This window comes from Dendropsophus ebraccatus, chromosome 2, assembly GCF_027789765.1.
Source record: "Dendropsophus ebraccatus isolate aDenEbr1 chromosome 2, aDenEbr1.pat, whole genome shotgun sequence".
Taxonomy (NCBI): domain Eukaryota; kingdom Metazoa; phylum Chordata; class Amphibia; order Anura; family Hylidae; genus Dendropsophus; species Dendropsophus ebraccatus.
In genome coordinates, this window is record NC_091455.1 from 129,223,734 (window position 1) to 129,248,961 (window position 25,228).

Consider the following 25,228-nt stretch of genomic DNA (forward strand, 5'->3'; position numbering starts at 1 on the left):
AATGCATACAGAATGTGCTATACCTCTATATACTGCATACAGAATGTGCTGTACCTCTATATAATGCATACAGAATGTGCTATACCTCTATATACTGAATGCAGAATGTGCTGTACCTCTATATACTGCATACAGAATGTGCTGCACCTCTATATACGGCATACAGAATGTGCTGCACCTCTATATACTGCATACAGTATGTGCCTGCACCTCTATATACTGCATACAGTATGTGCCTGCACCTCTATATACTGCATACAGAAGGTGATGCACCTCTATATACTGCATACAGAATGTGCTGCACCTCTATATACTGCATACAGTATGTGCCTGCACCTCTATATACTGCATACAGAAGGTGATGCACCTCTATATACTGCATACAGAATGTGCCGTACCTCTATATATTTCATACAGTATGTGCCTGCACCTCTATATACTGCATACAGAAGGTGATGCACCTCTATATATTGCATACAGAATGTGCCTGCACCTCTATATACTGCATACAGAAGGTGATGCACCTCTATATACTGCATACAGTATGTGCCTGCACCTCTATATACTGCATACAGAAGGTGATGCACCTCTATATACTGCATACAGAATGTGCACCTCTATATACTGCATACAGAATGTGCCGTACCTCTATATATTGCATACAGTATGTGCCTGCACCTCTATATACTGCATACAGAAGGTGATGCACCTCTATATATTGCATACAGAATGTGCTGCACATCTATATACTGCATACAGAATGTGCTGCACCTCTATATACTGCATACAGAATGTGCTGTACCTCTATATACTGCATACAGAATGTGCCGTACCTCTATATATTGCATACAGATTGTGCCCGCACCTCTATATAATGCATACATAATGTGCCAGCACCTCTATATACTGTACCTCTATATACTGCATACAGAATGTGCTGTAAATCTATATACTGCATACAGAATGTTCTGCATCTATGTTTATTGTACACAGGTTGCACTGTACCTATGCATATGGATTGTACTGTACCTTTACATACTGTGTACAGATTGTACTCTGTTTACTGTATATGGATTATGCAGTAAAGATCCTATCCTGGATATGTACTGTATATGGATTTTGATGTTCCTTTTTATGCTTCTATGTACTGTATCCCTATATACCACATCATTCTGTAACCCATCCCTTCCAATACCTTGGATTATATTACATCCTCCAATAACAGACTCTGATTGCTGCTAACGATCAACCCTTGGGGTCCCAGCAAGTCTATACAGTTACTTTAGTTTCCATCCCTTCAAGAGTCATCCGAACCAACCAATCACAACCTCTCTAATGAGTCATCCTAATTGACCAATCACAACCTCTCTAAAGAGTCATCCGAACCAACCAATCACAACCTCTCTAATGAGTCATCCGAACCAACCAATCACAACCTCTCTAATGAGTCATCCGAACCAACCAACCAACAACAACCTCTCTAACGAGTCATCCGAACCAACCAACAACAACCTCTCAAACGAGTCATCCGATCCAACCAATAACAACCTCTCTAAAGAGTCATCCGAACCAACCAATAACAACCTCTCTAAAGAGTCATCCTAACTGACCAATAACAACCTCTCTAATGAGTCATCCAAACCGACCAGTAACAACCGCTCTAAGTCATCCGAACCGACCAGTAACAACCGCTCTAAGTCATCCGAACCGACCAGTAACCTCTCTAATGAGTCATCCGAACCGACCAATAACAACCTTTCTAATGAGTCATCCAAACCAACCGATAACAACCTCTCTAATGAGTCATCCTAACCGACTGATAACAACTTCTCTTATGAGTCATCCTAACCGACCAATCCCGAGCTCCCTATAAACTGTATTTCTGGAGCCATTATTATTAGAGATGAGCGAATCGGGTTCGAGTCGATCCGAACCTGAACGTTCGGCATTTGATTAGCTGTGGCTGCTGAAGTTGGATAAAGCCCTAAGGCTATGTGGAAATCATGGATATAGTCATTGGCTGTATCCATGTTTTCCAGACAACCTTAGAGCTTTATCCAAGTTCAGCAGCCCCCGCTAATCAAATACTGAATGTTCAGGTTTGGATGGACTCGAACCCGATCTCTAATTATTATCATTGATGTAAGCCAGGTAGCAGCCTCCTCATATGGCTATCCCCCTGCATAGCTCTGTACTGAGGTGTGAGGAGAGGCCTGTGTACTGGACACTTATTAGATTCATTTCATTACCCTCTATCACAGGGATGGGAAACCTTCAGCCTGAACAGCATGATGGGAATTGTAGTTTTTCACCAGCTGGAGGGCAGAAGGTTCCTGATCCGTGCCCCGGGCAGCAGAGTGGGGATTCCCCCCTGTATGTGACACTGCACACCGGGGCTCTCTCTGTCACAGCTCCTGGGCGGGCTATGGCCTGTAGTATTAGAGGCGCACTCTTACGTATTATCCACAAGACGTCACCGCCAATGACATCACCAACATGACTGAGTGCAGTGTCAAAAAGAAACAGGGGTGACGTAAGTCGAAGAGGCGGCGCATGATTGGTAGACGCGATGTGACGTCACTAGCCGGTACTCACAGCGCACTGTGTGGAAGGAGGAGCGCGGCCTCTTCTCAAAGCTCTCTCCTAACCTCAGCCCGTGTTCCTCCCGGTCCAGAGGCGGTGGAGGTGGCGTCCCGTTCATTTCTCCGAGCACAGCGCGTTAAACAAACTACGCTGCCGGTCTCATAAACAAAGCGGTAAGTGCGTCTTCTCCGAGCGCGTTACATGCGCAGGCGCAGAAGTGACAGGGACGCTATTGTGCGAAAGGACCTTTGGTGACGTGTTGGCCAGGTGATCAGTCACATGTGTGGGAGGAGCTGGGTTCCGGGCTGTGCTGTTAGGGAAAGATAGTGTCTCTATGGTTCTGGGAGAGGGAGCCCGGCCTATGCCTGTTGGCACGGAGAGCTCTGGCATGAGACAGACGTGTTACAATCAGCCTGCACACAACAATGGGGAACCAGTTCTGCCCAAAAGGAAGTCTCAATAGGACAGTACAGACAGCAACAGACGTGTCATAACTCTTGGGCTGCTTTCTCCTTTACTCTGGCCACTCAGTTGGCTCACCCTGGCCAGTCATGTTTCCTGCTAAGGGAGGGTGCCCTCACACTTCTTTTTTTATTGTGATTTTCTGACCTCCCAAAAAATGGCAGAAAAATGCTAATGGCAAAATGGCATTTTTTATTTTATGTGTGAATACTTTTTTTTTTTTTTTTTTTTGTGTGCGCACAAAGATGGCTGAACTTCCTTTTCCTCTGCCATAATGTGACAGTGGCTGGTCAAAAGGATACAAAAACGCTATACTCACAGCAATAATGTTTTTTGTGATGACCAGAGCAATCCCTGTGATCTCCATGGAAGAAAAGCCCCATGGTATGGCAAAAAAAAGAAAGCCACACCCTCAGCATGTTACATTATGGAAAAAACTGCCACAGAGCGCTCAAAAGGCCAGAAAGGAGAGAAAAACGCCACACCAAAAAAAAAAGCTGTGTGTGCAGTGTCGGACTGTGGCTTTAGAACCTGCACTTACGCTGACTGACATGTTGTTTCTCACTGGTTATACATTAGTGGGCCCCCAGGTTCAACTTCCATTGACTTCCAGCTCACATCTGGCCACTGCTGTTCTTGACATGGTGTTTTCCCAGATTTTAGAGCAGTGTGAAGGCCGCCTAAGCATGCTAAAAGTCCTTGTATCGTTCATGCATCCCTGCAAAATGACAGCACAGATGTGTCTATATTGGGTTCTGGGATATGTATATATCTGTGCTGTTAGTTTCCAGATCACAAGCAGCAGTGTATACTTACCAGTAGAGATGAGCACATTTACAGTACCAACAAGGCGAATCACTTTGCTAACTCTGCAATCTGCTCATCAGCTATCTGCCTTAAAGGCCGCTCCGTGCCTGTCAAATGCTGAATCCAGTCCTAGGAAACTTCTCCCAGGACTGGATCCAGCCTTTCCAGGCACCTGGAGCTAACAAGGCAATTTGCTTCATTTGAACTGTAAATTTGCTCAACTCTACTTACCAGCCAAGTTGCCTATGGTCTGGAATCTGTCTCTCTGGTCCTCGCACCAACTGTATCTTTAGGCCACTCCCTCCTCTGGCTGTCTATAATTCCGGTGGAGGTGGTGCCATAAGTTACAGTAGCAGATGGAGAACCGGATCCCAGGCCGCATGGTTGCTATCTAAGGGCGGGTTCAGACTGAGGAATTCTTGCGGAAAATGTCTGCGTAATTCCGTCAGCTGTCCGCCCGCACATCTGTGCGCCTTTCCGCCGGCCCCATAGACACCATTCTATGGGCCGGCGTATTCCGCTATACGCTGAAAGAAGTGTCATGTCACTTCTTTCAGCGGATCGCGGAATACGCCAGCCTATAGAACGGTGTGGAGCCGGCGGAAAAGCGCGTGCCCGTGCGGGCGGACAGCTGACGGAATTCCGCTGACATTTTCCGCGAGAATTCCTCAGTCTGAACCCACCCTAATAGTTTCTTTCTGGAACATGAACTGCAGCTGTTACATTTCCTTTATACACAATGTGAAGCCAACGTTAGCAGGGAACACATTTTCTGTGCGTTCTCTTCTCTCCCCATATACAGATCAATGAAACACTGTCTCTTAAAGTGTCACTGTCATTATAACTTCCAAATCTAAAACAGTAGATGTGATATAAAGTAAGTTTGCAATTTACATTCTTTTTTTTTTTTCTCATGCTGTAAAACAAAGCTGAACTTACCAGAAATCCAGGTCCAGTCTCCTGAAGGTAGATCTTCTGACTTGTGCTAGTTGAAAAACAAACAAAAAAAACCCCTAAACACAGGAATTTCTGCTGGTACAGAGAGTCACCGCTCAATGTGTCCATCAATCACATGACTGCCTTCTCTCTGTGGGCGCTCAGATGGCCTGGGATACACAGGACTTCCTGTTTTCTGACCTTTGAGAAGGACTTCCTGTTTCCTGCAGTCAGAAAACAGGAAGTGCCGTGTTTTCCATGATAACTAAAAAAAAAATAATGAATGTAAATTGCAAACTTGCTTTATATCACATCAACTGTTGATTTAGATTTTTAAAGTTATGACAACTGTGACACTTTAATTAAAACATCTTTATATAACACATGAACATGCTGAGACCTTCTTCTGAGTTCTTCTGTATACTGCTCCTGCCTGTGATATACACAACATAAACATGCTGATACTTCTAGTTCTTCTCTATACAGCTCCTGCAGTGATACATATAACACATGAACATGCTGAGACCTCAGGAGCTGTATACAGGAGAACACTAGATGTTCATGTTGTGTATATCACAAACTAGTTCTCCTGTATATAGCTCCTGTTTGTGATATACACAACATTAACATGCTGAGACCTCTAGTGTTCTCCTGTATACAGCTCCTGCTATGTGTATATAATATGAACATGCTGGGGCTTTTAGTTCTCTCCTGTAAACAGCTACTGCTATGTGTATATAACATGAGCAGCTGGGGCTTCTAGTTCCAGGGCCATTTTTAGCATTGTGCAAGCCGGACCTTTTTCAGCAGTGATAGTTAACCCGCAACCCCGTCCCGTCCTCCAGAGTCCTGACACCCGCAGAGATCAGAAGATGCAGGAGAAGAAAGATATGCAGTAGCCGCATGTTTCTTATGCTACAAATCTTTCCTCACCTGTATCTCCATGATTTGCTCCTCAAGGGGACCCGTCGAGGCTCTGTTGCCCAAGGGCCCACAAAAACCTGGAGCCGGCCCTGAGTATAAACATTTAGGGGGAGATTTATCAAACATGGTGTAAAGTAGAACTGGCTCAGTTGCCCCTAGTAACCAGTCAGATTCCACCTTTCATTCCTCACAGACTCTTTGGAAAATGAATGGTGGAATCTGATTGGTTGCTGGGGCAACTGAGCCAGTTTCACTTTACACCATGTTTGATAAATCTCCCCCATTGTATTTACTTATAATAGATGCCTAGGGAAAATCCGAGTGCCACTACAACATTCTGCTCAACTAGGAAGATCTTGTTGTCTACTTCAGCCACATCCTAGGAGGAAAGGACAGCAGGACAACCAAGGAACCCACATCTGTACAGACGTTTCTAAAAAGTTCTCTACACAATAAACAACATATTACTCTGCTTCCTAATGCAATGCCTTAACGATCACCAGGGCTCTGGCGTTCACATTCACTGCTGCACACAATGTTTTTAATGAAGATTTATGGTGCGTTCACACCTACATGATCTGCAGCTGATTTTCTGCAGCAGATTTCATTTAAATAACTGAACACAGCATCAAATCTGCTGCAGATCCTGTAGGTGTGAACGCACCCTTAAAGGGGTATTCTCCCCCAAATTTTTTTGCATTTATATGTTGCCCACCCATAGCTTTCCATTATCAATTTCTCATGGATTCTGCACAGTTTTGCTGTTTATCTAGGTGCATTCACCCCCACCAAATGCATAAAATCTTTAAATCTCAGTCCAACTTGACACCGCTCTCCGCTCCTGAACCCCCCCCCCCCCCCTCACCCCGTGGCTATTGAAATGACCAAAGCAGGGCCAGGGCGCACAGAGCAAGGCACAGACCGCCACCGGCCAGCAGCCTCATAGTGTCACCGGGGGAGGATCACTCCCCGGCACCGGCCCCAGCATGGAGGGGAGGAAAGATGAGAGGAGGCCGGGCAGGAGGCTGACTACCTCCGCCCCAAGTCGCTCGCGGCATTGCGACACCCCCCCCAAGCCACCCCAAGCCCCCCCCCCCCCCGCGACTCTCACACGCGGCACCTCTCCGCCAACTCGCGGTCCACCTGCTATGCAACGTACTTAACTCTGCTATGCAACGCACTCAACTCTTCTATGCAACGCACTCAACTCTTCTATGCAACGCACTCAACTCTTCTATGCAACGCACTCAACTCTTCTATGCAACGCACTCAACTCTGCTATGCAACGCACTCAACTCTGCTATGCAACGCACTCATTTCTACTATGTCCCTCACTCAACTCTGCTATATCTTGTGGATATCAGCTCTGCTACATCATGTACCAATCAGGCATAAGCATTGAATGATGGGAGATGTAGCTTTCTGGTCGGCGCCATGTTGGATATAGTTCGGCTTTTTAAAAAACTTGGTAACTATGGAACGGAAGCAGCTAGAAAGACGGGAGACAACTCAAAATTCTCATGGGGACTTGGTGAGTAAGACTAGAAGGTTTGGGAGCATTTTATTTTTTAAGCTCTTGGGGGTGTTAGGGTGAGACTTAGAATAAAAGTACCTGGGCCTTGCCAAATTGGTAAAGTAGTGTGGCAGCTGCAGTCTGCCGCGAGTATCCACCAAACTAACACAAATTCATTATGCTGCGTTTACACAGAACGATAATTCGCTCGATCGTACGATTTACGATTTCGAAGTAACTATTTTTTTTTTATAACAATCAGCGTTTAGACTGAACTATATATTGTACGGAAAATTCGTTTTGCGATCGCTTAGGCCTATCTCGCACATAGATAAAATCGGTGAATGACTGTTTACACAGAATGATCTGCGAATTTTTTGCGAACAACAATTTAAGAACATGTTCAAAGATCAAAATGAACGATTTCTCGCTCGTCGTTTGATCGTTCGCTGCGTTTACACGTACGATTATCGTTCGAATTCGATTGTTATCGTGCAAATTCGGACGATAACACTGGCCTACAAATTTTCAAAAGTTGTTTGGTTCAGAAATAAAATTAGCCATTTCTTAATGATCTTTATGGGCTGAATTCAAATATCACAAGGAAAAATGTTAATTGGCTCTAGTTTCTATGATATGGAAGAGTTCTCATGTTACTGTTTTGTGAATTGTATAGAATACAGTATAATAGCCGACATATTTATTACTTCTACAATCATAAGGAAGCAAGTTTACTGTTCATAAACTTTTGAAATATATTCATAGGAAACTTCTATCTAAAATCAACTACAATTTACAGGCATATCCAAGAATTTTTACAAATTAATTATGTTTATTGAACTCTGGAATGTAGGTCCTTATGCAATGGCTTCTCGGTGCATTTACTGTACATGTCCTTTGTATTCATACATGGGATTGTCTCTGATAACTGTCCAACAGTAATCTGCAAGCATTGATGGGTTCCATGAAGGCTAGGTTCACACTGCGTTTTTGCAATCAGTTTTTTGCAATAAAATCTGATGAAAAACGGATGTATTTGTGTGCATCCGTTTTGATCTGTTTTTCCATTGACTTCCATTATAAAAAAAAAAAAAAAAAAAAAAAACAGATCAAAAACATTTACACAGAAAGATTATCTGACAGATTATCTGCCAAAGATTTGAAGCCAAAGCCAGGAATGGATTTGAAAAGAGGAGAAATCTCAGGCTTTACTTTATGACCTGATCTCTGTTTATAGTCTGTTTCTGGCTTTGGCTTCAAATCTTTGGCAGATAATCTGTCAGATAATCTTTCCATGTAAATGGACCCTAATGCTGCGTTTACACAGACAGATTTATCTGACAGATTTTTGAAGCCAAAACCAGGGACAGACTATAAAAAGAGAACAGGCCATGAAGGAAAGATTGAGATTTCTCCTCTTTTCAAATCCATTACTTGCTTTGGCTTCCAAAATTGGTCAGATAAATCTCTCTGTGTAAACGCACCTTAAGATGATGCAATATACCAGCTGATGATGCAATACTGATGATGCAAACTTTTCCCAGTATTGTATCACAGGCTGTGAGAAGTATAGAAAGTACGTCTATAACTTGAAAATTAGAGCCAATTTCAAAATTTGAACATCATTTTCGATTTCAGAACCCCAAAATTAGTTAAAGCGTAACTGTCATGTTTTTTTTTATTGCAGAAATCAGTAGTATAAGCGATTTTAAGAAACTCTGTAATAGATTTCATCAGCCAAAAAAGCCTCCTTCTGTACTCAAGAAGCAATCTCCCAGCCTCCCCCCTGACTTCTTATCTGTGCATTATCAGGCAAACGCGTCTTCATTACAGAGAAGCCAGTGAAGACGGGCTCTGCTCTCTCCATTGTAAGCCTATGAAGGGGGGAGGGGCTGAGGGAGATGAGGGAGCAGGAAGAGGTGACATGAAGGTCAGCTGTTTGTAGACTGTCTGGGCACCTAAGACGCTGGATTCTGGGGTCAGAAAGGTCAGTGCTTATCTATGAACTTACTGAGAGAAGATTGCAGGGTGTTGTGCTGTGCAGGACTGCTCCGTGCTCAGTCACTCCTAACAGCCCCTCCCCTCTCCATAGCCACATAATGGAGACAGAAATCCAGCTTCATTTGATGTGAGGGGGGAGGCTGGGAGATTGCTTTTTCAGTCCAGAAGGAAACTCTTTTAGTACATAAAACCTATTACAGAGTTTCTTAAAATCGCTTGTACTGTTGATATTTAATGTTTTCAGAAAAATGACCCTGAAATGACAGTTACGCTTTAAGATCAACTGTTTTCATGTCGGAACCTTTTTGGCTGTTGACCAGTGTAATCGTTCCGTGTAAATGCAGCATTAGCCATACAGCATAGCAACAGAGCGGGAGGGGCCTTTCCCCGCAGCTGCTTCTAGAGCGCCACACAAAGCAAGTATACATTTTAGGAATATAACACATATAAAATAGACTCTCAACTCCACAGGTGGATACCCCTTTAATAAAGATTTTTGGAATTTTAATGGTGAGTGCCCTCAATATATTTCTTTTTTTCATTATAGTTCATTGAACCTTCTTCTTACAGTGAGCACCTCCATATTTTTCACTCCCTACTGCTACCATGTTTCCACAAGCTAAGATCTGGTAGTGCCAAACCACTGTATCTCATTGTGTTACTAATGCAATAGTAGTCTAAGGCTGGGTTCACACTGTGTTTTTGTAATCCGGTTTTTAATCCATTTTATATGAAAAACGGATGAAAAAACTGATGCATTTGTGTTCATTTTGATCCTTTTTATAGTGGAAGTCAATGAAAAATCGGATCAAAGTGCTTTTTTTTTTTTTTTTTGCGTACACAAAAATGTGGTCGACGATGTTTTTATGTATGCTAAAAAAAATTTATTTGTTTTGATCTGTTTTTTTTATCCATTTTTTTATAATAGAAGTCAGTGGAAAGGCGGATCAAAACAGATGCGTGCAAATGCATACGTTTTTTCATCGTTTTTTTTAAATATTTAACGGATGAAAAAAACGGATTGCAAAAATGTAGTGTGAACCCAGCCTAATACACTGTAATCCTAATGCTAACTCAGCATATCCTCTAAACCAGTGCTTCTCAAACAATGAGGCGCCCCCTAGTTGTTAGTGAGGCCCTGAGGAGCCAGTTTTCACAAAATTAACTATGATCTGTACAGTCCTCCAAAATTTCCATTTTTAGCAACATTATTAATTTATTTTGGACTTGCTTTATTACTATGTAGAGCTTGGGAGATGGGTGAAAGGGTAGCCCTAGCATTATTTTCAGCTTTTAAATGGACTTTCACCACAGATGGTGAGGCCCAGGCACCCTCTTGGTCAGTCTGGTGAGGCCCAGGCATTGCCTTGGTCTGTTGGGTGAGGCTCCAGTAGAAATACTTTGAGAAGCTCTGCTCTAAACAGTCTACACTCATATTCCAAGGGGTTCACTGCATACCCTGGTAATTCTACTTCAATAACATATGTACACTCAGCTCTGCACCATTAGTTGTTTGTACACACACTGCTTTAACCCCTTAAGGACAGAGCCTGAAATGGCCTTAATGACAGAGACAAATTTTATGAATATGACCAGTGTCACTTTAGTCATTAATAACTTCGGGATGCTTTTACCTATCCGGCTGATTCTGAGATTGTTTTCTCGTGACATATTGTACTTTACATTTCTGGTAAATTGGAGTCGATAATCATAACAAATCTTTATGAAAAAAACCCAAATAATGTGAAAAAATGTGAAAAACTGAATTTTTCCAACTTTGAAACTTTTTTGCGTATACAGAAAGTGGTTATACCACATAAATTATATATTAAATAGCATTAGCAACATGTCTACTTTATGTTGGCGGCATTTATTAAACGATCTTTAATTTTTTTTAGACAATAGGAAGCTTAAAACATTAGCAGCAAATTTCCAAATTTTCAGTAAAATTTCAAAATCAGATATTTTTAGGGACCTGTTCAGGTTTAGGCTGGGTTCACACTACGTATATTTCAGTCAGTATTGTGGTCCTCATATTGCAACCAAAACCAGGAGTGGATTAAAAACACAGAAAGGATCTGTCCACACAATGGTGAAATTGAGTGGATGGCCGCCATTTAATGGCAAATATTTGCTGTTATTTTAAAACAACGGTTGTTATATTGAAATAATGGCCGTTATTTACCATTAAATGGCGGCCATCCACTCAATTTGACCATTGTGTGGACAGATCCTTTCTGTGTTTTTAATCCACTCCTGGTTTTGGTTGCAATATGAGGACCACAATACAGACTGAAATATACGTAGTGTGAACCCAGCCTTAAAGTGTATTTGAGGGGCCTGTATGTTAGAAAGCCCCACAAAGCACCCCATTTCAGAAACTGCACCCCCCACACTCTGCAAAAGCATATCCATAGTGTTTTAACCCTTTAGGGGAGTCACAGAAATAAAAGCTAAGTGTGTAAGAAATTTGAAAATTTTAATTTTCTGTGCAGAGATTTTATTGTAATCCAATATTTTTCATAATTATAAACCTATTACCAGAGAAATGCACCCAAATAATTATTGCCCCGTTTCTGCAGTTTATAGAAATACCCCATATGTGGCCCTATTGCGCTATTTGACGCAACCACAAGCCTCAGATACAAAGGAGCGCCTAGTGAATTTCAACGCCTCCGTTATATTTGGTCATTTCTGACTGTACCACTTCAGGTTGGCAGAGGCTCTGGGGTGCCAAAACCTAAAAAACACCCCTAAAGGGACACCATTTAGAAAACTACACCCCTCAAGGAATGTAACAAGGGGTGCGGTGAGCATTTGGACCCCACAGGTGCTTCACAGATTTTCCGAACAATATGGCGTGAAAAAAGAAAAATTTATTTTTTACACTAAAACGTTGTTCTAGCCTTCAATTTTTCATTTTCTTAAAGGGATAAGAGGAAAAAAAAGACACAAAATGTGTAGCGCAGTTTCTCCCGAGTACGGAAATACCCCACATGTGGCGATAAAGTGCCAAGGGGGCGCAGGACGAGCCTCCAAAGGGAAGGAGCGCCAATTGGCTTTTGGAAGCTGAATTTCACTGGAAAGGATTTCAAGGGCCATGTCGCATTTACAGAGCCCTCGTGCTGCCAAGACCCTGGAAACCCCCCACAAGTGACCCCATTCTGGAAACTACACCCCTCAAGGAATCTAACAAGGGGCACAGTGAGCATATGGACCCCACTGGTGACGGGCACAAATGTGGAACAATGTGACGTAAAAGTAAAAAATTTCATTTTTTCACTTTCATGGCACAAATGTGCCCGTCATCAAGGGGTCCATATCCTCACTGCACCCCTTGTTAGATTCCTTGAGGGGTGCAGTTTCCAGAATGGGGTCACTTGTGGGGGGTTTCCAGTGTTTTGGCAGCACGAGGGCTCTGTAAATGCGACATGGCGTTCATCATCCATTCTAGCCAAATCCAACCTCCAAAATCCAAATGGCGCTCCTTCCCTTCGGAGGCTTGCCCTGCGCCCACATGGCGCTTTATGTCCACATGTGGGGTATTTACGGACTCGGGGGAAATTGCTCTGCACATATTGTGTGTTTTTTTCTCTTTTAACCCCTTGTGAAAATGAAAAAATCATGACAAGATTAATGATTTAGAGTAAAAATTTTACAAAAATTACACTAAATGTTGGTCTAGCCTTGATTTTTTCCATTTCCACAAGGGGTTAAAAAAGAAAATGAACACAAAACGTGTAGGGTAGTTTCCCCTGATTATGAAAATACCCCATATGTGGGCATAATGTGCCATATGGGCACAGGGCAAGCCACCAAAGGGACAGAGCGCCATTTAGAGGCTGGAATGGAGGATGGAGGCCATGTCGCAATTACAAAGCTCCTGTGCTGCCAGGTCAGTAGATACCCCCGACAAGTGACCCCATTCTGGAAACTACACCCCATAAGGAATCTAACAAGGGGTGCAGTGAGCATATGGACCCCACTGGTGACAGGCACTTACGTAGAACATGTGCCGAGAAAATAAAAAATACCATTTTTTTCATTTTCACGTCCCAAATGTGGCCGTCACTTGGGGGCCATATCCCCGCTGCCCCCCTTGTTAGATTCCTTATCGGGTGTAGTTTCCAGAATGGGGTCACTTGTGGGGGGTTTCTACTGTCCTGGCCGCACAGAGGCTTTGTAATTGCATCATGGCATCCTCTAATGGGAATGGCGGCCATACCTACTTAGCTGGGGAAAAAGGGACAATTCTAATTTATTTGGGGGTATTAGGCCAATTATTAGTTTATAAGGTTGGAAATGACAGGTGTCCATCAAATTCAACCTGTGTTGATCCAGAGGAAGGCAAAAAAACCCTCGTGAGGCAGACGACAGTAGCCTCATCAATGGGAAAAATTCCTTCCCGACTCCATAATGGCGATCAGAATAATCCCGGGACCAACGTGACCCCTGAAATAGGAATAAGGGACAGAATTTAGATAATGTAGAACCCCAGTGACGTGTGGTGCGCCTTGAAGCGATCCAATATGCAGAGGCCGGGGTGATCAGGACAGGCGTCACACTGGAAATGGTGTCCTTCCTGATCCCCCTGTTACGCCACACTCTGCACTTCTTCTGGGGTCTCCTGTTCTCCAGTGTGGGGGACGTCACCTGGAAAATGTTGTCCTGGTGCGATACGGGGTCCTTCATATCCAGAAGCGCTGGGTCCGCTCCATGGCTGCTAAATATTAGGGCGCTATTACTACTTCTGATATGTTCGGATCGTGCCGCAAGCTACAGTAGCTCGGGCAGTGAGGGACCGGAAGAGGGGGTGCTGGTATAAATGTTATCCCCGTACAGGTGGTGGTAACCTTTATCCAGCAGTGGGAAGATAAGTTCCCGGACGATCTTCCCACTTGTTCCGAGGATGGGAGGGGAGGGGGCATCTGGGGCTGGATTCGGGTGTTCCTTCCTACATACACTCTAAGGGTACATGCACACTGCGGAATCGCGACAGATAACCCTTCGTGCATTCCGCAGTTGGCACCCGCCGGCGGACTGATGCAGGCGCACGTCTCCGTCCGTGTCATAGGCTCCATTCTATGCACGGGCGGATTCCGCTCTCCGTCCAACGTGTTCATTCTTTGGATGGACGACGGAATCCGCCCGTGCATAACATGGAGTCTATGACACGGATGGAGACGCGCGCCTCCATCAGTCCGCCGGCGGGTGCCAGCTGCGGAATGCACAAAGGGTTATCCTTCGCCATTCCGCAGTGTGCATGTACCCTAAATCTGTAAGTGTACCCAGAGGTACGCTCACAGAGTTTGTAGAATTTCACACCATACCGTCATCTCTTATTGGGACGGTACTGGCGGAAAAGACGTGTCTGGGGGGCAGCGTACGCTACGCTACCCCCAGACACGTCACTGGATGATGAGGATGAATGGAGGAAAGAAGGATCCCCCCCATTCATCCTCACTGGCTGTTTCGGTGTCGGAGGCAATAATAACGTATCCCTCTGACACCGAAAACACCCTGGGGGCCATCTTTATATGGGGACTAGTATATGGGGTATGTAGTGGTGTAGTGTCAAACTTTATTCAATGTAGTGTGGTGTAATGTAGTGTTTTTTACGTGTTTTTTTTACAGTAAGTATAAAAAAAATCTACGCCAACAAAGGAGTTGCTGATAAATGCCGCACTTATGTGCGGCACTTATAAGCAGACCGTGGCAGTAGAATATAGAAAAAAAAACACCCTACGCCAAAAAGGAGGAGTTGCTGATTAGCAGCGCACTTTCGTGCGATGCTAATCAACACTCAGCGGCGATAGGGTGCGGAAAATAGAAAAAAAAAAATTGGGGAAAAAAAAAAAACACTTTTTCTATATTCTGAATATCCCTGTAGCTGCTGATAAGTGTATTACACATATCAGCCGCTAGGGGGCAGCAGAGCGCAAAATCCGGAAAATGACGAGGCTGGAGCCGAAAATAGCCGAAAGAAGACGACGAGGACCGCCGGAAAGACCCGAAGACCGAACGGAATGACGGAGGACGCCGCGAACCCGGAAGCCGCCGATCAGGAGCCCGGGACAGGTGAGTAATGTACAAATACCTGCTCTGGACCCCTCGGCTACCTAGCTGAGGGGTCCAGGGCAGGTATTTACTATTTTGTGGGACTCTGATCGCCGTGCCACCGGCCCGATCGCCGTGAACGGCCGGCCGGCCGTTCACGGCGATCGGGCCGGTGGCACGGCGATCAACATTACTTTTTACAGTAATGGCGGTCGGTGCCGTCCTCGGACAGCACCGACCGCCATTTTTTTCCGGGTCATCGGGTCACCGATGACCCGGAAAGGTTCCGATCGCTGCTATTGGCTGATCTGAATTGATCAGCCTATAGCAGCGATCGTAAGCACGGGGGGTGTTAACCACCCCCCGTGCCGAGAAGCTATGATGGCCTGCTATGATTTATAGCAGGCCATCTTCCCCGACCGCTGTGTGTGAACACGCAGCGATCGGGGAAACATTGGGCGTAAATTTACGCCCTGATGCGCTAAGTACCAGGGCGCCAGGGCGTAAGTTTACGCCCGATGTCGTTAAGGGGTTAAACTATATGCTGCACACACACACACACACACACACACACACACACACACACAGCTCTGCACTGGTGTCCCACTGCTAGTGTTTTCTCCTGTACATCTGTCATTAAGCTTTTCTCTCAGGTTAAACAAAGTGGTGGATAAGGTGTTAGAGAAGTCCGGCGAAAATTTTTATTAAAGCAATGTATTGCCCCCAAAAAGTTATACAAATCACCAATATACACTTATTATGGGAAATGCACATAAAGTACCTTTTTCCCCTGAACTTCTGCAAGGCTTCACTTTCTGGATAAAACGGTGATGTCACGACCCGACTTCCAGAGCTGTGCGGTCTGTGGCTGCTTGAGAAGATGATGGCAGAAGGACACAGGGCACGGGAGGGACACAGAGCATCCCTCTGCCATCATCCTCTCCAGCAGCCACAGTCCGCACAGCTCTGGGAGTAGGGTTGCTACATCACCATTTTATCTAGGAAGTGAAGCCTTGATGCAGTAGTAAGTGCATTAAGTAAGTGTAGTAAGTGCACTTTAGAGAAGTCCGGACAAAATTTTTTTTTTTTATATATATATGTTATTACTGATGGAAAGTTATACAATTTTCTATTGTACATTAATTATGGGAAATGCTCATATACTGCTATTTCCCTTAATTTAGTGTATCAGGAAGTGTTAGAATTATCTCAGAAGCAGTGACTTCACGACGAATGGTGTAATTCCTATGGAGTGTCCAGCAGGGGACACACTATATATTGAAGTCAATGAGTACCATTGACTTCTATATATAGTGCGCCCCTGCTGGTCACTCCATTGGAATTAAAATGGATGTGTATGTAAATGTAATATACAGTGTTTTTGATTGAATACATGTATGGAATATGTGGAGCAAGGGTCCCGCCGAATCGCCACCGCCCGCCACTACCGAATGCCCGCCGCTCTGGACTACACTCAACTACTACTCTCATCACCTGCTCATAGCGTGAGTAGGTGATGGGAGAGTAGTAGCTGGGTTATATCTCTGAGATCGCCGCCGCCGCTGATGCTGCTGATGCCGCGCAGGGGAGCCGCTTATCACTGCAGCCATCATCCCCCTCCGCCCCCCCCCTCCTGCTTCTTCCTTACACTATCTGATAGCTGACTCCCCGCCCGGCCACCGGCACGTGTAATCGGAGAGCGGCGGCCGGGCGGGGAGTCAGCCATCAGATAGTGTTAAGTTTGCCCGGATCCCGGAAGAAGCAGTGCGGGGGGGGGGGGGGGAGCGGAGGTGGATGATGGCTGCAGTGATGAGCGGCTCCCCTGCGCGGTATCAGCAGCATCAGCGGCGGCGATCTCAGGGATATAAGCCAGCTACTACTTTCCCATCACCTGCTCATGCTATTAGCAGGTGATGAGAGTAGTAGTTGAGTGTAGTCCAGAGCGGCGGGCGTTTGGTAACGGCGGTGGGCTTACTGTGATGTACTGATTGATTACATTTATGGAATACTTTGGGGAGCAAGGACACTTGCTCCTGAAAGTATTTTGATAAATGTATTCAATGAAAAACACTGTATATTACATTTACATACACATCCATTGTAATTCCAATGGAGTGTCCAGCAGGGGCGCACTATAGATAGAAGTCAATAGTACTCATTGACTTCTATATATAGTGCACCCCCTGCTGGACACTCCATTGGAATTACACCATTCGTCGTGACGTCACTGCTTCTGAGATAATTCTAACACTTCCTGATACACTAAATTAAGGGAAATTGCAGTATATGAGCATTTCCCATAATTAATGTACATTAGAAAATTGTATAACTTTCCATCAGTAATAACATATATATATATAAAAAAAAAAAATTTGGGCCGGACTTCTCCTTCAAGTTTCCCCACTAGGTGTCAGTATTTATGTATTATTATTTCTATGCACAGCTGAAGGAAGCAAAAGGGTTAATGTTTATATGTGTACCATGTGTTTTGTGCAAACCACTAGAAGGTGCTCTTTTCTACTATTCTATTCTCTTTTACCTTTCTTCTGCACACACTTATCCCCACCACTCACAGACAGGCACACAAAAAGTCTCCTGTAGGAGGAGTTACTGTAGAAGAGAGTATAAGTTCAGTTCTACCTAGATTCTCTGTGAGAAGGGGCATTAGGCAGACTATTCCTGCAGTGGCTAAGTCAGGGCCTGGCTTATGCCAGGACCCTTGTCTGGGACAACAGTTAGTTGAGTCTAGCTACCAGAGTGAGCAGATGCAGCTAAAGCCAATGGCCTTTTCTAAAAACACTACCACTTTCACTATGCAGTGCTAAGCACCAGCAAACTAGAGTATGCACCAAGGAACACCCTAGCCCATACCGGGAAGACGTCTAAAAAGTGCAGGGCAGTATCCTGAAGCAAGAGGAACTGACTTCAGTAGAACAAAGCTACCAGTAAAGTAAAAGTCTATGTATCCTACTGCGCAGTGCAGGTAACTGGGATACCTCAGACACCTAGCTTCATCCAGATAACCACGGCTGGGGCTCGTGGTACCCTACTGGGATGGGTTTTACAATACCAGGGGGCAGAAGGCGGTAAGACACAGTCTAAACATGAGTATGAGTAACACTTCACTACTAAAGATATCTACCAAGGTTTCGGCAGAGTACAAGGCTACATTGGGTTGGGGCTCCTCTGGTAAACTCCTCTTCTCTACTTTCTACAACCACTACTACAACTACATCTTCAACTCCTCTCAAGCACCTACCTCAAGCACTTAGTTCAACACTAAAGTCTGTATCAAGATTATTCTCTGTGAAACATGTAATGTGAAACTGCAAAGCCTTACTATAAAGTTGTTATATTTTTATATAAACGCACGGGATTCTTTCATCTTGTGTCTGCACCTGCACCTATACACACACCACCGCACACCTTGGGTTATTTTTCTCCCTTCTGTGGGTGGCGGTACCGACAATCTGAGTGGGTTAGTTGCCACTCAGGGTTGCCGTGACAAGAGCCCAAGGGACCCACAACAACCCAGAAGGTTACTGACCATTTTGGGAAATTCAGCCGCCATACATAACAAGCAGGTATGTACAGAGCTGCGCAGATCAGGCAGCATGAATGTATTTTTCTAAGGCACTGTTGATGGTGGATTGTTGCTTCCATCATACTCTGGTACCAGTGGTGCCCCACATAACTTTTTGACTTCTAATGGGATACACTGGGTGCCCCTTGTTTTGACAGATATTATATATTCTATTCCTACCACTACTTTTAAGAACAAACAAAAAAAAATCACATACAAAGATTACATTTGATATATAACCATAACCACTTTCCTGCTCCTATTTGCCCTTCGTTACTACATGATACCCCCTATATTTTGATATACATACATTTTCTATGAAAGGATTATTGATTGGTGTATGTCTGATTTAAACATGTCATAATTTTCTCTTCTTTTTTCCCAGAATGAAATAACATGGACGGGAGCAATGCAAAGGTGGAGACGGATTCTACTTGTGGAACGTTTTCCTCTTCAGAGATGCCATTCCAGAAAAAGGTTGATAAGACAGAACTTTCAAACACTTCTGTAGCTCAGAGCATCACATTGGTATCTGAATTCAAGCAAATCAAGCTAGAAAAAGAAGCACAGAAGAACTGGGACCTTTTCTACAAGAGAAACAGCACTAATTTCTTCAAGGACAGGCACTGGACCACCAGGGAATTTGAGGAACTTAAAGGATGCAGAGAGGTAGGGATGAGTCCCACAGTGTAATGTAGTTATATTTCTTAAGTCATTGTTTTGAATCCGTAAGAATTCCATTTTTTTCCATCTGTTTTTGCAAAAAACGCATGCATTTGTGTGCATACGTTTTTCCATTGACTTACATTATAAAAAAGGATTCAAAACCATCCAATGCATTTTTTAAAATAATGGAATGGAAAAACAAAGTCAATGGAAAAACAGATCAAAATGGATGCACACAAATGCATACACTATTCCATTTGTGTTTTGCAAAAAAAAAAAACAACCTTAGGGTTCTTTTACATGGTGTGATATGGGTCCGTGCAAGGACACAGAGTAATGCTGATTAGTGAGATTGGTGCTTGTTTGCAGTGCCTTTAGAAGGCATGAGCATTTGCATGACCAGGCTGCACAAATGATCCATGAATCCTTCATCCGGCCATTTACATGTATTGCTATCCACCACACATCCCATTAAAACATGGAGGTGTGCAGTGCTACATTTTACAGCCTGCACAAAAGATGCGATTAGCTGACAAGGCGTTTATAGTCCATGGGGGGGGGGGGGGGGGCATGTGAAAGATCCAACACTTCCGTCATTTTCTTTGTTCTATTTATATGACAGAACAGAAGAATAAAATTGTCAACACATCATAAACAAATTATACGTGTATATATATATATATATACACACACAGGTGGTCCTCGACTTACGACGTTGATCCGTTCTTGCGCGGCGTCGTAAACCGAATTTCGACGTAGGTCGGATCATACATTCATACAGTACTGTACCATAATAACAGTACTGTGCTGTAAACACTTAGCCTATCCTAACACCTACTGTATGGTAACAGTACCCTACATAAGTATCAATAAACACATAGGTACAGTAAAATGTTGTGCAGTATGTTTAATAATGATAAACAGTAATAAACAGTGTACAGTACTGTAATGGAAAAAACAGTACATACGTACTGTAACAAAGAGAACAGTACTGTAAGTACAGTAATAAACAGTGTACTGTACGGAAAAAAAATTCTAAAGAGAGAAGAGGCTTATTGGGAGGAAGCTGCAGAAGGTGCTGGAGATACTGGGGCAGGTAAGTCAAGAGGGGAAGCTGAGGTAGAGGGTACAGGTACAGGATCTGTTGCAGGCCTCTCATCCGTCTTGAAGTACTGCTGCAGGTTAGTCTGGAAGGAGACCATCTTCTTCTCCTCTAAGATCTCCTTGTAACATCTAAGGGATTCCATGACTCCTCTGGCAACACTACCTCTCCATGTTGGGATCCTCAGCCTCAAACTTAGACAACCCTTCTTCAATCAGGGCAAACCCTCTTGCCAAGCCCTGCCTTGTAAATCTCTTGGGTTCTGGGGTTGGCATGTCTTCCTCTTCCTCTATGATTTGCTTCTCCAGCTGAATAAGGTACTCAGCAGATAACTCCTCTCCATGAGATGCCAGTAGCTCTGTGACATCCTCCACCTCCAGATTCATTGTCTTACTCATAGCAACAACGTTCTGTATGACACTAGTCACTGACTCTTGAACCTCTGTGACATCAGTCACAAACTGGGGACACAGTTTTTTCCACACACCATTCATACTGGTCTGCTTCACCTCATCCCAGGAATCAGCAATGTTCTGCACAGCATCAAGGATGTTGTATTTTTTCCAAAAGTCCTTTAGAGTCAAGTCCTTATTCTTTTCAGTTGCTTGTAAAGCATTGCCAATGACCCTTCGGAGGTAGTAGGCCTTGAGTGTAGCAATGACTCCTTGGTCCATAGGCTGTATTAGAGCAGTGGTATTAGGTGGAAGGTAAACCACCTTGACATTAGGGTGAAAGTCATCCACATCAGCAGGGTGTCCAGGGGCATTGTCCATAAGGAGCAACACCTTAAAGGGGATATCCTTGGAGGTACAGTAGCGCTCCACGCTTGGCACAAAATAGTTGTTGAACCAGTCCTCAAACACTGCAAGTGTCACCCATGCCTTCCTGTTAGACTTCCAGATGACTGGTAGTTGAGCCTTAGAAATGCCCTTGAGTGCCCTGGGATTCTCAGCCTGATACACCAGCATGGGCTTCAGTTTGTAGTCACCAGCAGCATTGCCTCCAAGAAGCAAAGTCAGTCTCTCCTTGCTGACTTTATGACCTGGTGCTGACTTCTCCTGCTTGGAGATGTACGTGCGGTTAGGCAAGCGTTTCCAGAACAAGCCTGTCTCCTCCACATTAAACACTTGTTGGGCACAGTAATCCCCCTCCACAATTATCTGAGCCAGTGCTTTAGGAAACTCTCTTGCTGCTTTCTCATCACCACTAGCAGCTTCACCTTGCACTTTAATGTTATGAAAATTGGCACGCTCCTTAAACCTAATAAACCAACCTCTACTCGCTACAAACTCCTCACTTTCACTTTCTTCTCCCCTTTCTCTTTTCAGCGCCTCAAACAGTCGCCGAGCCTTCTCCTGAATGACCATAAGGCTCACAGGGATACGGCGTTGGTTTTGGTCTTCCAACCACAGCACTAATAATCTTTCCATCTCAATGATAAGCCCACTGCGCTGCTTTGTTATCGCTGTGTGGCTTTCATAGGAGCAGATCCTTTCACATGTTCAAGGATACGATCTTTATCCTTGATAATTGTAGCGACAGTCGAACGACTAAGTCCTAATGACCGACCAATGTCTGTCGCTGTTTCCCCCTTATCATATCTCTTAATGATGTCTAATTTCACCTCCATGGTGATGGCCTTCCTTTTCTTTGATGCACTGGCATGAGCAGAGTCTGGCTTAGGTTTGGGAGCCGTAATGCAGGGCGCTATAGCAGCCAGGAGACTCGTTTTTCTCAGTCTGGACACCTGTCACTGTATAGTATAGTACAGTACTGTACTGTATTCTTCCGCCACTGCACGTGCTCGACTTACGACGGAACCGCGTAGGTCGGAACAAGGCGTCGGAACAAAGCGTCGTAACCACGATACGTCGTAACTCGAGACCGTCTTAACCCAAGGACCACCTGTATGTATATGTATATATATATATATATATGAAATCCTATACTATGTATTCTGTCTCCACCGCACAAAGTGACAAATGAGGTCTTTCCATTATACACACTCACACATTTTCAGCTAAAAATATACACAGACAAGCACACACACCTCTGCTTTACCCACATACACAGCTGTTCTGCACCAATATACAATACACACAGCTCTGCTGCTTCTACGCACACAATGATTTAAAAAAGACAAATTGAACAAAGTTGCTATGTTGCTCCTTTTAAGCATGTGCCTGATTACATGCTTCTGCGCCTAGGCTGGATCTTATACTGTTCTCTGGTTGCATGAAGCTTGATGTGATACGTACATCACATTCAGCATCCTCTTTTGCCCGATTACAAAGATCATTGCTGGATAGGAACAAGGAGAGAACTGTGAATCTCTAAGCAGTTTTTTTAGAGCAGGGCTCGATCATTTGGGAAGCGGTAAGGATGGTCTAGCCTACCCTGTACTTCATAGCAAGAATTTTTTTTGCTAAAAAGTGCATCTTTTAGTCTGAAAAATACAGTGATCATAATGGCTTAATAAATGTATCTTATTTCTCTATGCTTCCACTGCCCCCTAATTTGTATTCAATACTCCCCAATTGTACCTGAGACAACTACATTTCAGAAGCTCCAGTATCACCCACTTTGCAAAACACTGACTGTATCATATGATTGTATCATATGCCATAACATTCTGACAGGTGGGAGTCCAAACACTGGAAACCCTGACAATTCTGAGAACAATCAGTGGTCAGAAGTGCCGCTGTGCAGGGAAAATCTATGAAGAAACCACTTCTGTAAACTAGCACTGTGGATCTTAACTCTGAGGATTATAGAGACTTCCACAGACATAAGGCATCACCTAAAAGAAACCAGTGATCCAGCACGTATGCGAGGAAAATTGCCTTTATTGTTCATGACAGGTGAAACACTATAGTGCAGGGACCCCACAGTTAGACGCGTTTCGAGCGCATGCGCACTCTTGTTCACTGATAACCCCACCCCTCACCTTCCACCATTATATACCTATCCACAGGTGAAACATACAGGTGTACAGAGTGATTAAATGACTGCATACTAGGCATCACCTACCAAAATGTTATTATTTCTATTGTGAGAGAGACTTAGATGTGCTTTAAAAGAGAAATCCAAAGTCACATTAACAGCATCTCACGTAGGCGGAGGTAAAGAGTAAAGGAACACTTTATTCCAGCATGGCACGTATGGCGACGTTTAAACCTTAACCCCTTAGCGACCCATGACGTATCTGATACGTCATGGTGCCGCTCGGGGTGTTCAGAGCGGGGTCTTGCCGGGACCCCGCTTTGAACGGCGCTGATCCCGGCTGACATGTGCAGCCGGGGAGCGCCTCTATTAGCCGGCGCGGGTCCCGTTGCCGCGCCGGCTAATTAAGCCTCTAAGTGCAGCTGTCAAACCTGACAGCTGCACTTAGAGGCTTCAGACCTCACGTCCCTGGTGTCTAGTGGGACGGATCTCCCCCCCGCGATGCGATCGCGGGGGGGGGGAAGATCCGTTCTTCTGCCCGTGCCGGGCCTCAGCGTCGGAATGACGCTGAGGCCCGGCTCGGCAATAGATTGCTATGGCCTGCAGCAGGCCATAGTAATCTATGACCGATCTAATCGATCTTTGCTGTGTATATACACAGCATTGATCTCTATGAGAGATCAGTGCTATGTATATACAAGCCCCCCAGGGGGGCTTCTAGTTACAGTAAAAAAAAAAGTAAAAAAGTGTTTTTATTAATAAAAAATCCCCTCCCCTAATAAAAGTCCAAATCACCCCCCTTTTCCCATTTTATAAATATAAATTAATAAATAAATAAACATATTTAGTATCGCCGCGCACGTAATCGCCCGAACTATTAATTAATCACATTCCTGATCTCGCAAGGTAAACGGCATCAGCGCAAAAAAATTCCAAAGTGCAAAATTGCGCATTTTTGGTCGCATCAAATCCAGAAAAAATGTAATAAAAAACGATCAAAAAGTCGTATATGCGCAATCAAGGTACCGATAGAAAGAACACATCATGGCGCAAAAACTGACACCTCACACAGCCCCATAGACCAAAGGATAAAAGCGCTATAAGCCTGGGAATGGAGCGATTTTAAGGAACGTATATTTGTTAACAATGGTTTGAATTTTTTACAGGCCATCAGATACAATATAAGTTATACATGTTATATATCATAGTAATCGTAACGACTTGAGGAACATGCATAACAAGTCAGTTTTACCATAGGACGGACGGCGTAAATGCAAAACTCCCTGAAATCAAAACAAATTCGTTTTTTTTTTCAATTTGACAGCGCAAATGATTTTTTTCCGGTTTCGCAGCATATGTTATGGAAAAATAATGCCTGTCATTGCAAAGTACAATTGGTTTCGCAAAAAATAAGTGCTCATATACGTCTCTAGGTGAAAAAATGCAAGCACTATGGACTTTTAAACTTAAAATGGAATAAGCAAAAGCGCAAAAACGAAAATAGGCTTTGACCTTAAGGGGTTAATAGTCTTTTCCTTGCTTAAAAAAACTATTAGGGTTGAAACGTCGCCATCCAAAGTCACAGTAAAACTATGTTGTCCCACTAGGACACTGGGACTGGTAACTATTGCATCTGTTTTTTTTGCTGTCA

At 44.0% G+C, this 25,228-nt stretch overlaps 2 protein-coding genes across 7 annotated transcripts in view; one reads left to right on the forward strand and one right to left on the reverse strand.

Annotated features, from left to right (window-relative positions):
* EAF1 (ELL associated factor 1) overlaps window positions 1–2,818 on the reverse strand; it is a 41,942-nt gene extending 39,124 nt beyond the window's left edge. The window contains exon 1 of the mRNA XM_069958322.1: window positions 2,596–2,818. Coding sequence (XP_069814423.1) covers window positions 2,596–2,701 — 106 coding nt within the window. The 5' untranslated portion in view covers window positions 2,702–2,818. The remainder of the gene's footprint in view (window positions 1–2,595) is intronic.
* Window positions 1–25,228, forward strand: part of METTL6 (methyltransferase 6, tRNA N3-cytidine) — a 54,948-nt gene that overhangs the window by 11,703 nt on the left and 18,017 nt on the right. For 3 of the 6 annotated variants that reach the window (XM_069958320.1, XM_069958318.1, XM_069958316.1), the window contains one exon: window positions 19,252–19,535. In XM_069958320.1, coding sequence (XP_069814421.1) covers window positions 19,263–19,535 — 273 coding nt within the window. In that variant the 5' untranslated portion in view covers window positions 19,252–19,262. Of the gene's footprint in view, window positions 1–2,517; window positions 2,757–6,844; window positions 7,244–19,251; window positions 19,536–25,228 lie in introns of those variants that run through there. The other 3 variants (XM_069958321.1, XM_069958315.1, XM_069958317.1) reach the window with 3 other exon arrangements.